The 14,138-nt window shown below is 31.7% G+C and overlaps 1 protein-coding gene across 9 annotated transcripts in view; it reads left to right on the top strand.

Moving 5' to 3' along the window:
* The window catches only part of Trpm (transient receptor potential cation channel, subfamily M), a 521,822-nt gene that overhangs the window by 422,997 nt on the left and 84,687 nt on the right, over positions 1 to 14,138 (top strand). For all 9 annotated transcript variants that reach the window (XM_075313652.1, XM_075313649.1, XM_075313650.1 and 6 more), the window contains 3 exons: positions 7,481 to 7,667; positions 7,922 to 8,078; positions 8,194 to 8,295. In XM_075313652.1, the coding sequence (XP_075169767.1) occupies positions 7,481 to 7,667; positions 7,922 to 8,078; positions 8,194 to 8,295 (446 nt within the window). The remainder of the gene's footprint in view (positions 1 to 7,480; positions 7,668 to 7,921; positions 8,079 to 8,193; positions 8,296 to 14,138) is intronic.

The raw sequence follows: 14,138 nt of genomic DNA, 5'->3' as shown, positions 1-14,138 counted from the left end.
AACTTTTATCGAAAACGAAAGTGATGTCCAATCAAAAATTGGGCGCCCCAATCCAAATACAGTGCACTCGCGGTAACGGAACACCGCCTAACGTGAACACACTTTTTCTTACACTAACTACTCTGTAACGCTGAAAAACATGAAATTAGACGTTAAAGGCAGATTAACAATGCCAAATAAAATTTCATATACACTCGCGGAATTTTTTAGTGATCTAGTTTAGCTTTTTTTCGTGAATTTGAATTATTAATTTATATTGCTTTATAATTCCATACGCACTGATATTTTTCCAATCTCTTTTTTTAATTTTTTTCATAACATTAAATTAAGGTTTTAATATTACTAATAACAATAATAAAAGACTATCACGCTAGAATGTGTAAAACTCACGGATATGTTTTGTTCTGAAATTCGCTGCAGTTCGCTAACGTGAACTCTCTTGGTTTTAATTAGTTCACGTTACCGCGAGTGCACTGTATAATCAAAGAAAGAAAATCCAAACATAACCAGAATCGGAAAACACACACTGAAAAACCAGTGAACCCACCAGGAAGAAAACTTTTGGTTAATTTTAGAAAATTTTGAATATTTGTAGAAAATTTTAACTAAACAGTATTACAAACGCTGGCATCATGCCGATATTTATCACAAAAATAAGTAAATATTTTTCGACAAATTCAAGAATTACACATAAATAATTTTTTTCACTTGTTAAAGAAAAATGTGTAGTTTGAAGCAAAAAATTAGAGTTCAAAATTGCAAGAATGTCGTTTGTGACATACGATGATGGACTCATTTGCAGTAAAATTTAAAAATTTAAAGAAATATTGAACTATTTTGTGAGAAATACGAATTTAGTAAATCTTTATACTAAATTTTTGTATAAATTTTCCCCGTTTTTTTAGTTCATTTAACTAACGTACGCAAAAGATTATTAAATTGGCTTTAGTGAAATAGAGAGTTTATTTTTTTTTTTTAGTGCATATGAAAGTTCTAAATATGCACTCTTAAAACCTTACAAAACAATCAAATAATTAATTTCTTAATTGAATAAATAAAACTTTTATAGAAAACGAATATGATGTTCAATCAAAAATTGGGCGTCCCAATAGAAAAAAAAAACAATGACATTTTTAATTGAATCAATAATTAATTGAATCAATAAGAAATCAATTATTTTTTTAAACGAGTATATTTTTAATTTCTAACAAATTCTCTTACTGAAACTATCATTTTCGTGATTGAAGAAATTTTAACCAAAAAATTAATTGGATCAATTAATCCGTGAAAATTCAGAAAATTGTTTGTGTAGGCTACTCTGTCACACCGAGTTTTCTCAGAATCTCGTAGACCATTCTGTAAATTATGATCCCCTTGGGGACCACTGTACAAAGTTCAGATCGTCCTTAAACATAAATATTCATGGGAATCAGACCTGTCTAAGTGAGTCCAAAATAACGAGCTGCCACCATACCTCACCTAAACTAACCTTCATATGCAAATCGGAAAATCGCTCTAATTCGGATCCAGAGCGTATCTTCATAGTTTCACTGGAGATGCCTATTAATAAAAGAATACATGGGTCTATATATTCTATTATCTTAGCCACAAACAGTTCTTACTACTACCGGGGCTGTGGAGTCGAGCCATTTTTGCTCGAATCCGACTGCAGCATTTTTCATCAGTCTAAACTTCGCCTTCTGGTAATATAACTAAATCGCATTTTAATAACACTCATTTCTAATACCAAGGTGTACCCTCTATCAAAAATGAATCGATATAAATTATTTTATTTATCTATGTGTTTAAAAGAGCTCTAAATTTGACATTTGACGCCTATTGTATACCGATAAACCTTAGCATTTTAGAGGTCTAAAACAAATTTAGGCTAATTGGCTCATATTGTCAATAAATTCAATTATGACATAAATCTCTATATAGATTATGTAGGCCCCGTCTAATATGAACAGACACCAAATAATATAAATATTGTTTTTTTTTTTAGCGAAATAATAAAATAAAAAAGTAGTAAAGTGGTAATTTAGCTCTAAGAAGTTTAACGGCCATTTTCATGTATCTCGGTTAGACTTTAACTCCCAGTTAACAGAAAGTAAAATCGAAATATCTTCTCTCCGGTTAACTCTAACAGAAAAATTTTTAGCAGTTAAATTCCTAACTGGCGTAGGGAATATATAGGCAAGATGACAAACATATCCATAGTACGGTTTAAAAGTTCGTTAGCTAACGTAGCACTAACCGAGCTTCCAGAAAATGGGGGTAAGAAGTAAAACCCTGGTATCGGGCTATATTGGTATTATAGTATAACAAATAAGGAAAGTCGAAAGTCGGAAAGGAAAGTTAATGAAAATCTTTCATTAAAAACAATTTTTGACTAAGCCAATATCTTTAAGAAATTAAATTTTTTAGGCCATACTATCAAAGTGTCCCTTTTTGTAGAAGTAATAACTTTCTCTTGTTGGTGCAAAATAAAAATATTTAAAACTTCGACACATTTACAATTCTAGGGGTATTTATACACTCAAATAAAGTGTCGCTATTGGGAATGTCAAAAAATAATAAATCATACTTGTGAAATAAAATAATAAAACATTTCGTTTGAAGAAACATTTTTTTATAATAACAACAAAATTTTTATCAAACACTGCAAAATAAGGCAAAAAAAAAAAAACAAATCTAAAGCCATTTTTATGCATTTTCACAAAGTGTATTTATGATTTATGGGTCCTTGTGCAAAATTTTAAGTAAATCGAGGTAAAACTCTGGCTTCTGGGCCATATAAGCGAGAGATATATGGGAGCTATATCTAAATCTGAACTGATTTTTTCCAAACTCAATTGGGTTTTATTCTGACCCGAAACACCTTCTTGTGGCAAATTTGGAGTCGATGGGACTCAAATATAATACCCTTGTCTACAATGTGGCGCATGGTATAAATAGTCGATATCTATAAAAACACACTAATGAATGTGGAGGCTTCTATGCTCAAAAGAATATGTCTACGTAAGGCTATATCAAAATCTGAACCGACAGGACTAGTATTTAAAATATTTTATTAAGGCCCGCAAATACTGGAAAACGATATGAAAATTTCAGGCTGGTGAAAAATTTTAGACCTTCTGGTACCACCACACTGAAAGAAGAGTTTTCTTTTCTGAGGAACGGAGATTTGTTTTAACGCTCAATAATTTTCTTTTGAAGCAAATAAAACTTATTAGAGACCATTGTTACAACGTTTGTCATGAATTCGGGTTTATTTACTCTCAACGAAAATACTTTATGTCAAGAGGAAATTTCGTTCCTTAGGAAAATATTTTTTCTTTGGGTGCAGACTAACCTAACCTGAATGCTCAAGAAACCACATCGGAAGATCGGTTTATATGGGCGTGAAGTCTACAACTAAAATAAATAACAATTAAAAATTGAGATCAATATTTAAAAATGTTACAAATAGAGTTTAATGGTGGTGCACGCAAAGAAAAAAGAAAACATTTGGAAAACGTTTTTCTTCTGTTAGAGTTTTTTTTGAATTTCTTCGACAATTTTAAACTTTTATCACCAAAATAATTCGTTTGTTACAAAATTTTTATTTTTTCAATAAAAAAAAATATTTTGTAAACCAACAACACAGTCCATTTCGTTTATACCAAGCACTGTTCTTTCTTGACTAGTTAACCCTTTCACTACCGATGTCCACTACAGAGGACATTCGAAAACGACTCCAAACTCTAACTCCCCACATAGTTTAAATTTATTTCTCGATGATATTTTAAAGTAGAGGCTCTTATCTAAATAAGCTATAAATATTTTCCAAATTGCTGGGCACTAAAATGTATTTTCATTATATTTCTGGACAATAAACGAAAAATACACAATTTTGAGACAAAGTCTTTACTGTACGTCTCTAGTAAATGGATATTCATGTTAAAACTATAGCCTATATTATTTCAGGTTCTTTTTTGATTTTTTTCCAACACTTCAGCAGATATTACAGGCCAAATAGACTTTAGTTTCGTATGACCATTTGGTCACAATTCAAGAATTAAGTTTTCAGAACAAATACATATAGCTTTATAAATAATTGAGGTAGGCCTTCCAAATTGCAATATTTTTTCTACATGCTGTTGGTACAAATAGAAACAGAGGAAAAATGAAAGTTTTTAACATTAGGTTTTATTCGGTAGTGAAAGGGTTAAAATTTAATATAGTAGTATGTAATGTTGAACATCTTTTCGGAATCTTCCGAACATATCTGGAATATAACCAGGAACTTTGGTATGTAAGGCGGACGTACCAACCACTGCTCCACGGTGCCCAACTAAATGTATGTTTTTGTCAAATAAAATTTGTTTAATCGGCTCGTGGGCGCCGCAAACTATACTATATAAATACAACTTATAATGATAATTGCCAATTGATGACAATAATAGCTACGTAGCCCGGTGGATAGTGCTTTGGCTTACAAATTGCATGGTCCGCGCTTCGATTCTTTTTCCAGGCGAAAGGTAAAAATTTATAAAATCGAATAATTTTTTCTCCATTGTTTGTATTACAGAAAAAGGTGCTAAGAACTAAAAACCCTCGTTGAAGTGAGAAAGAAGTGAGGGAAAATGCAATTAGCAAGAAAAGATTGTTTTTTTTTTTAGTTAGTCTTTATGAAATTGTTTTTACATTCTGGAAAACAATAAACGTTTATCACAAAAAGTATATACTTTTCTTGCAAATAAACTTCCTTACAGCGAAAATCAAATGAGAAACGATCTTTGTTTGTCTAAAATTTCGTTTGGGAGGAAAGAATTATTTTTTGGTTGTGGATAATTTTCTAGAAAACATAGAACAATCTCCATTTTTGGAAGTTGCACCCCAATTACAGACATTGATCGATTGAAGAACTCAATGGAATAACATTTTAGTAAATATATGTTTAGTTACAAAAATACAAAAATTTTTTCAAAATCTAGGTTTGGCCGGAGTCAGAGTCGAACAAAATTTTTTCGACGATATTTACATGTTATTAAAGATTACAAAACATTTATTTTAGTATGTTGAATTTAGATAATATTATGAACAAGTTTCTTTAAAATAGTGAAATTTTAATTAAAAGAAAGTTTATAATCTTGGCTTAAATTTTTTTTTTTTTTTTTTAAGTATGCTTCAATGTTTACTTCTGTTCTGTTGTAATTTGGATATTCAAAATTTGTTTGTACGTGAATTGCTTTATTATTACTATTATTAATGAGATCTATATCCTAATTTGAATTTTATCGATTCTTAAGTTAAAAGTAGATAAGTCTCTATCTACCACTAACTTAATCAATACCAAAATCCTCAAGGGAAGGTCAAAATCATTGGATCCAAGTAAACTTTGTTTCGAGTGTAGATATGTGGAACTAGTAGTAAGAGGAAAATTTTAAATTTTCTGTCGATGAGTATTGAAAATAGTTCGCAGTTACATCGGACAGTGAGCAGAATTTTAGGCTCAATATTGAAGAAGGGACGAGGAAGGCCACAAACGTCATGTAATCCTGCAGAATTGTACCGGCTAATAGGGATTGTAATGAGAATCGAAAAGTCCATATTTCGGCCCTTGGATGCTTTCAAAGTTTGTCGACTTTTGCAAAAGTTAACTTTCCATTAACTTCGCAACTATTTTAAAATTTCTCCAATTGCAACGCCAATGCTCCTAACTATAGATGTTTCAGACCAGGCGAGTGGTCCTTTTCGTTCAGTACAGATTTATTTTTTTAACTCTTAGTTGTGTAAGTTTTAATTTTTCTCTTAAAATGGCCAAACAGTACATTTTATATTACTTGTTCAAAAGGCCTTCATCGCAAGTTGAAAAAATCTGTTTGTGGAACAAATCTCACTTTTTCTGGTTATTTTAGTAACAAATTAAAATCTCTATTTTTACTGGGTATAACACATTGGTCATTGTGGAACTGAGTCGATTTAGCGATGTCCGTCCGTCTGTTGAAATCACGCTCAATGATTATAGATTTGAGGAAGATAGGAAATTGGCTTGCGTCATACCAAATGTTGCATTTGCCAGATTAGTTTAATACATGTTTGTAATCTTTTAATTTTTTTTCGTTTTTATTTTTTAAATAAAAATTTAATTTTCTTAATGAAGCAATGTTAAATTATAGGCAACAAGAAAAAAAATAACAATTTCCCCTTTATAGAAATTTATTTCGTGCACTTAATTTCTCTTTATTTGCATTTTAATGCTATGTCAATACTTTTCGTATACGCGTTGGGTTCGAGTATTAAACTAATCTGGTAAATGGTTCGATCTCCTCAGTAGATAATTTCCTATCTTCCTACAATTTTAATCTTTGATCACGCTAACTTCCGAACGAAACAAGCTATCGACTTGATACTTTGTACTATAAAAAATGACAAAACATGTATGGAACTAACATGGTAAATGCAACATTTGGTATGACGCAAGCTAATTTCCTATCTTCCTTAGTTTATTGTCTTTGTATCGGATCACGTTTTGATACAGCCCTCATACAAATCGACGCCCAGATTTGACTTACAGAGCCGTTTGCTATAGCAAATTTAATCCGATACGGTTGTAATTTGATTCATGATGTAAGAATATGCCCATGCAAAGATTGGTCCATATCGATTCTTAATTACACTGTGACGCAAACTTCAACATTTTGACTCCAAACAAAAAATTACTTATCCCAGCCGAAAGTACTTGATGAGAGATGAAAAGTAATTTCAGGACTTTTCTAGATTGGTTGCAGTTCTTTTTTTATGATACTCTAAAGTTTTTTCGCCAAATTCGATTTTTGTCACTTTTTGCAATTGTCCATGGTCATAGCTCGAAAAATCCTGTGATTTTTTTTGCAGTATTGAGCAAAGTTGTAGCTCTTGAATTGGCCAACAAAAATACTGAGTATATTAAGTCGAAACATTTTCATCTTCATGCTCAAAATCCCAAAAATCCGATTTTTCCGTTTTTAGACTATAGCTCTTGAACTATTGAAATGTAGTCTATAAAATTATGAACAACTTTCTACTACATAAGGTTGAAATTTGGACGCGCTGTTAGTATATCCCTTTAATCACCATGTACAAATTTGTACACATCGGTCTATAATCTACTATATAAAAATAAGACGGGTTTTCCTTCCTGGCGCTATAACTCCAGAACGTATGAACCGATTTCCACGGTTTTGCATTCGTTGGAATGGTATGGGTTTGCTTTAGACGATGTTTATAAAACTATACTTTACAATCGATAACTATTACCATATCGCAAGTACTTCGACTGTGGATGACACTGTGAACGCTATCCATGGTGGAGGGAACATAATATTCGGTCTGGCCGAACTTTTGACCGTGTATAATTGTTTTTGTTATTCTTTTAATGTTATTACATATTTATTGATAGATTAAAGTATTTACTGTACGTTTTTCTTTATTTTTTGCATACATCCTGTAATAGATAACAATATTCCGCATTCAAGAGAAACCCGAAGGCGAAGCACAGGAATTGGATCAAACCATCTTAACGGCCCTCTTCAAATCACAACACTTAAGTCCGCCAGAACAATTGAGCTTGGCATTGACCTGGAATCGAGTGGATATAGCGCGTAGTGAAATTTTTGTCTACGGTCAGGAATGGCCAAATGGTAAGTTTTTCGATGGGCGGAGTAGCAACCGTCTTCCCATCAACCCTGGAGGCAAAAATGAAGACATAGTTAATAGGACAATAGCAATGACACTTAAATAGCTATTTGGCCATGCAATTGATTCCACTGAGATGAGGATTTGAATAAAATTTCAATAATTTTCTTTCCATCTATTTCCCATCATTTTTCCGGATAAACATTTCAATGCGTACGTTTTTGCTTGTGGCATTATTTCGTTTTCTTTACCATCAAAGGAGCTCTGGATGAGGCTATGATGCAGGCACTCGAACATGATAGAATCGATTTTGTTAAATTACTTTTAGAAAATGGAGTATCAATGAAAAAATTTCTGACAATACCACGCCTTGAGGAACTTTACAATACCAAACATGGTCCAGCAAATACTTTAGGGTAAGCATCCCAAGAAATTCAATCACCATTCCATTTACTATTAATTGAGAAAATAGCTACGCTCGTTGCTTGGATCTAAAATTATTTTTCTCTGTTTGTTCTCATATCATTTCAGCTATATTTTACGCGATGTTCGTCCTCATATACCCAAAGGATACGTGTATACGTTACACGATATTGGCTTAGTTATTAATAAATTAATGGGTGGTGCCTATAGGTATGTACACAAAATGACAAAAAAAAATCTTAAGAGTTCATCAATCTACTCTTATATTTCTTTTTAAAGGGTATGGGGTCTATGTTCCAAAAGGAAAAATTTATTTTCTTTTGTACACTGAAAAATAACCCAACCAAATCCAAAGAGTTCACTTTGTTTCAACACCCAGAAAAAAGTGACCCCTTCTTTAAGTTAAAATGAACTCATTGTGAAGAAAGTTGAACTTCGTATAGCGCCAAAGACATTTTTATTTGTTTGAACGATGTGATTTTCGTAGAAATTAGGAATAATGCATTCCATATATTAGTTAACATTTTCCTATATTTATATACCACTATACTACAGAATGAAAAAATTTAACTAATTTGAATTCATATATGGAATGATTTTATTGAAATTTTTTCATTCATTTCGACAAATCTTACACATTTGTGGTAAAACTTCCACTTCATAATTAGAACTGCTTACCTTCGTTTTTCAATACAATTTTATTTATTTCTATAAGCAATTTTATCTTCAATAAAAGACATGTTTTATTAATATATTGAATATATTTATTAAGAATCAACAGCATCGAATCTCTTTGAAATATTAATTTATTATTCCACTATTTCCAATTTCCGTGTGATATTATCAACTGTAAAAGCACTTTTTCTTCTTCTTGTATTTTTCACTTTTAATAAGTTGCTGCCTAACGATTTTGTCCTCCTTTTACAATTTCAATACCTACAAATATAAAAAATCATAAAACATTTTTGTTGCAAAAGGTTAGCGTCACTGAATATTACCTGATAATTGAAGATTCCAAAATGAAGACAAATGAAAGGGTTGTTATTCTGCTGGTGTTTTCTTTCTTTATACACTATCACGAACATTGATAGATTTATTTAAAAAACGAAATTTTTTCTCACTAATTTAAAATAACAGATATTTTATATATTTTATTTGTTATTTATTATATTATTTTACCATATTATTTTTTAACAATCTCTCCGAAACAACGCGATTCCAACTAAAAAACAACCGACGCGCAAATATATCGATTACACCCACGCGCAAACACATCGATTACGATGACAGGTATCGATTACAGGTAGACAATAGAAATTTAGGAAAATTTCCTATATTCTAACAAGTGTGTTTCCTTATGTTTTGAAAGGATTGCATACTTCTTAGTACGAATGAACTAAAATATTTTTCTATGCCAAGTGTTGTTCGTATGTATGAAAAACTTTCTATTATAAAGGAAGTCGCAATTATCATTTTATAAGAAATTTTACTAATTTTGAAGAAACTTGGTTTTAGTTCGGTTTTTGTTTATTTTTACGAATGCTTTGTTATCGGTGAATAAAATTTTCTTTTTCAGTAGTAAATTCTTATACCCAGCGAAGAAAATAGTATGAGTAAAATTCCATGCCTTATTCTAGTTAATGAACTAATCCTAACTGCTTACAGTTTAGGATTTTTTTACTGAAACGAGTAAATTTTATTATTTTTCACAAAAATGTACCTTAATGGAAATAAAATGGATAAACTATATTGATGAAAATTTTTTCCTTTAGTTTCGAAGGCACTTTTTTCTGGGTGAATTATTTTGTTATTTAATTTGAGCCATTTTGTAACTAATAATTTTACGTACACTGAATAAAATATTGACCTAATATGAAATTTTAATTAAAAGAAATTAAAAAAAATCATTAAACTTTGGGTATAAATCTTAGAAATTTGCATCTCCCGTTATACGAGTAGTCGTATGTCTTTGAACTGACAAAATTTTCTTAAAGTAAAGAAAACGAATTTTGGTAGAAAAAAGTCGTCTTGAAATTAACATAAACATACATTTATTTGGGCACCGTGGAGCAGTGGTTGCCTTGCATACCAAGGGTTCTGGGTTCGATTCCTGCTTCGACCGAACACCAAAAAGTTATTTTTTTTTTAATTTTTTCTTACAAATATTCCAGATATGTTCGGAAGATTCCGAAAAGGTGTTCAACTTTACATACTTATATATTGAATTTTTACTATGAAACTATAAAGTGTGTCTTATTAAAGACTTGAGGCCAGAAAAGAACATTGCTTGACATAAACGAAATGGAGTGTGGTGTTTGTTCAAAAATATTTGTTTTATTGAAAAAATAAAAAATTTTGTAACAAACTATTTTTTTTTTGTGATAAAGTTTAAAATTTTCGAAGAAATTCAAAAAACTCCAACAAAAGAAAAATGTTTTCGGTACCCGTTTTCCAAACGTGTATTTTTTTTTTCTTTGCGTGTAAATAGTTTTGTTACTATATGTATCGTAAAAGGATATTCGATAAATGAGATCTGTATCCTAATTTTAATTTTGTTCGTCCTAGATTTAAAGCAAATGTGTTTATTTTAAAGATGCCGCATCTTTTGTTTGGAATCAATACCATAATCTTTAAAGTAATAGATTTGTTCCAATGGGCTACCTTTGGTAGAATAACAGCCATTAAACGCCCGACAAATCTGCTCTGTGATATTTTGGGTCATTCCCGTTATTGAGATGATCAACACTTTGGCATTTTTTAGTGCCAACCTTATTCTGTAAAAGTCCAACAGTAACTGGCCACTTTCATGCAAACGCACGCAAAGAAAAAAAACGTTTGGAAAACGTGTACCGAAAACGTTTTTCTTTTGTTAGAGTTTTTTGAATTGCTTCGAAAATTTTAAACTTTTATCACCAAAAAAAATCGTTTGTTACAAAGTTTTTATTTTTTCAATAAAAAAAGTTATTTTTGAAACAACAACAGAGTCCATTTCGTTTATATCAAACACTGTTCTTTTCTGACTTTTGGTCTTTAATAAAACACATTTTACAGTTCAAAATTTAATATAGTACAATGTAATGTTGAACATTTTTTTGCGGAATCTTCCGCATATATCTGGAATATATTTAAAAAAAAAAAACAAAAGCAAAAAAAAACTTTGGCCGAAGCAGGGATCGAACCCAAACAAACTAAATGTTTGTTTCTGTTAAATAAACTTTGTTTATTCGGTTCGTGGGCGCCGCAAGCTATGCTATATAAATATAACATATATGGATATTTATCTATTGATGACGATAACAGGTACATAGCTCAGTGGTTAGTGTGTTGGCTTACAACGTGCATGGTCCACGGTTCGATTCTCCGTCCAGGCGAAAGGTAAAAAAATTTTAAAAATTTATAAATTCGTATAATTTCTTCTACATTGTTGGTATTACAGGAAAAGGTGTTAAGAACTAAAAAAACTCGTGGATGTGAGAAAGATGTGAAGGAAAATGCAATTAGCAAGAAAAAATTTTTTTTAGTTAGTCTATATGAAATTGTTGTTACATCCTGGAAAAGAATAAATGTTTATCACACAAAGTATATACTTTTCTTCCAAATACACTTCCTTACAGCGAAAAGCAAATAAGAAACGAACTTTGTTTGTCTAAAATTTCGTTTGGGAGGAAAGAATTATTTTTTTGCGTGCGGAGCAGCTCCTTGGCAGCAGTGTTACCGTTGTGCGACTTTAGTCGCATTTTGCAACCTTTCTGATGTCATGCGACTTTTTTAAAACAAGGTGCTTCAATTTGAAGCAATTTTTATAAATGGGAATTCATCGACGTGCGCCTTACGTGGGAGCCACCTTTGTGCAATGGGCCTCCTAGGTCATGGATTGAACCCCAGTTTCGACCAAACAGAAAAATGTGTTTCAGCGGTGGATGCTGAGTGTTTTAAAGCTTCTCTAAGTACTTCACCGCAGTCTGAAATGCCGTTCGGACTCGGCTATAAAAAGGAGTTCACTTGTCATTGAGTTACCCATAGAAGCACTCATTAATAAGAGAGAAGTAAATCACGTATAGTATCACAATGGGCACCTAATCTACGATACCTAACCTATACGGTGTTCTGGTTTGTTCAGTCGTTTTTTTATTGCATACCATTTCACCCACTATATCCGTTATAGTACCAAGTAATTTTTAATCATTTTCACAAATTTTTACTGCGAATCGTTCGTTTACTCCAAAAGAGATCTCTCTGGCTCTCTTTTGGAGTAAACGAACGATTCGCAGTAAAAATTTGTGAAAATGATTAAAAATTACTTGGTACTATAACGGATATAGTGGGTGAAATGGTATGCAATAAAAAAACGACGAAATGTGAAATTTGAGAAATAGTGAAGTTGCAAGTTTTTGCCAGTAAAAACTTACAAGAGTTTGTCATAAACAAATCACATATGATTATGACGTATACGTGCAACATATTTCAATTAGAAGTGTTTATTATTATTTTAATTGAATTAGAAGCTTTAAATTGGCTGATGGTAAATTGGTACTGGATGGCATTCGCGTACATTTCTGCTAATTTTAGCAGGGAAAAAATTTACTCTCTTGCAAGTTTTCGTTTTACTGGATTTTATCTTACAATAAGTTGGTAAAATATATTTTTGTGTTAAAGGGACTGTTGCTTTATTGTTTTCGTGTTATTTTAAGAACGATTTTTGTAATAAAAAGTCATCACAAATATAAGCGACCTTTTTATCATTATGCGACTTTTGTTTGCGACTTTTTCAAAATTTCCAACGGTAACACTGCTTGGTAGACCCCTCTTTCCCACTGGGCACGTGCCCAGGGCACCGCGATAGATAAGGGCCCCTAGTTCCTGCCAAATTGCTGAATTTTATTATGAAGATGTTAATGAGAAAGAGATAGGTTAGTTTAGGTGGCAGCCCGAAGTATCAGGCTCACTTCGATTATTCAGTCCATTGTGATACCACATTGGTGAACTTCTCTCTTATCACTGAGTGCTGCCCGATTCCGTGTTAAGTTCAATGACAAGGGACCTACTTTTTATAGCCGAGTCCGAACGGCGTTCCACATTGCAGAGAAACAACTTAGAGAAGCTTTGAAACACTTAGAAATGCCACCAGCATTTTTGAGGTGGTATAATCCACCGCTGGTGTTATGTCGAAGCAGGAATCGAACCCACGACCTTGTGTATGCAAGACGGGCATGCTAACCATTGTACCACGGTGGCTCCCTAACAGAATACTTGAAAAATGTGGACAGTGAAAATGAGGGAACCAATTCTATGTTAAAAAAATATATCAACTTTTGAAAGAAAACAACATTGACGACATATTTTCAAATGAGTGGGGAACGTTCCTTCTCCAAACTAAAAAGAATTAAAAATGAATTGAGAAGTATGTTACAATGCTTCAAGAGAGATTAAGATTAGGGAGATCGCTGATGTCAATAGAATCCCAGTAAAAAATTAGTGAAACTGTGATTTTTGGATCCGAAAGTTGTGCAAAATCGGCGCAGAAGCGACGAATTTAATTAACATGGGCTTGTCATAGGACGGATGTCCACCATTTTCACAGCCGTTGTACTCAATTTGCTTCAGTTCTTAAGGTGTGAACCGAATTGTGATATTTTGCCAAATAAATAATTTTTTATGATTTTTAATGCATTCTCACCTTTGTTTGAAACTATTGACCTCAAATATTTCCAAAAATTCGCAGTTTTTCTAAAGGGGATTTAACATTTTTTGTGACAAAATTTGAATAATTTGTACCATTTTATTAATACTTATTCTGCTTTTAAACTATTCGATACAAAAAAGTTAAAATTGTCCTTTAAAAATATGAAAAAAGCGAGTTATAAAAAATTTAGTTAAAATAAAGAACAGCTTTGGAGTACATTTTTTGGATGTACTTTTAAAGTTGTGCCCTTAGAAGTATATCCATTTTTTTTTTGCTGGGAATGTGATGCGCTAAAAAGCATAGAATTTGAAGAAGTGATTAACGATTTTGCCTTATCACAATGGACTGAATAGTCTAAGTAAGCCTGAAA

This window comes from Haematobia irritans, chromosome 5 (assembly GCF_050003625.1).
Source record: "Haematobia irritans isolate KBUSLIRL chromosome 5, ASM5000362v1, whole genome shotgun sequence".
Classification (NCBI taxonomy): Eukaryota; Metazoa; Arthropoda; class Insecta; order Diptera; family Muscidae; genus Haematobia; species Haematobia irritans.
The sequence above is the reverse complement of the archived record's forward strand: the minus strand, read 5'-3'. Positions and strand labels throughout refer to the sequence as shown.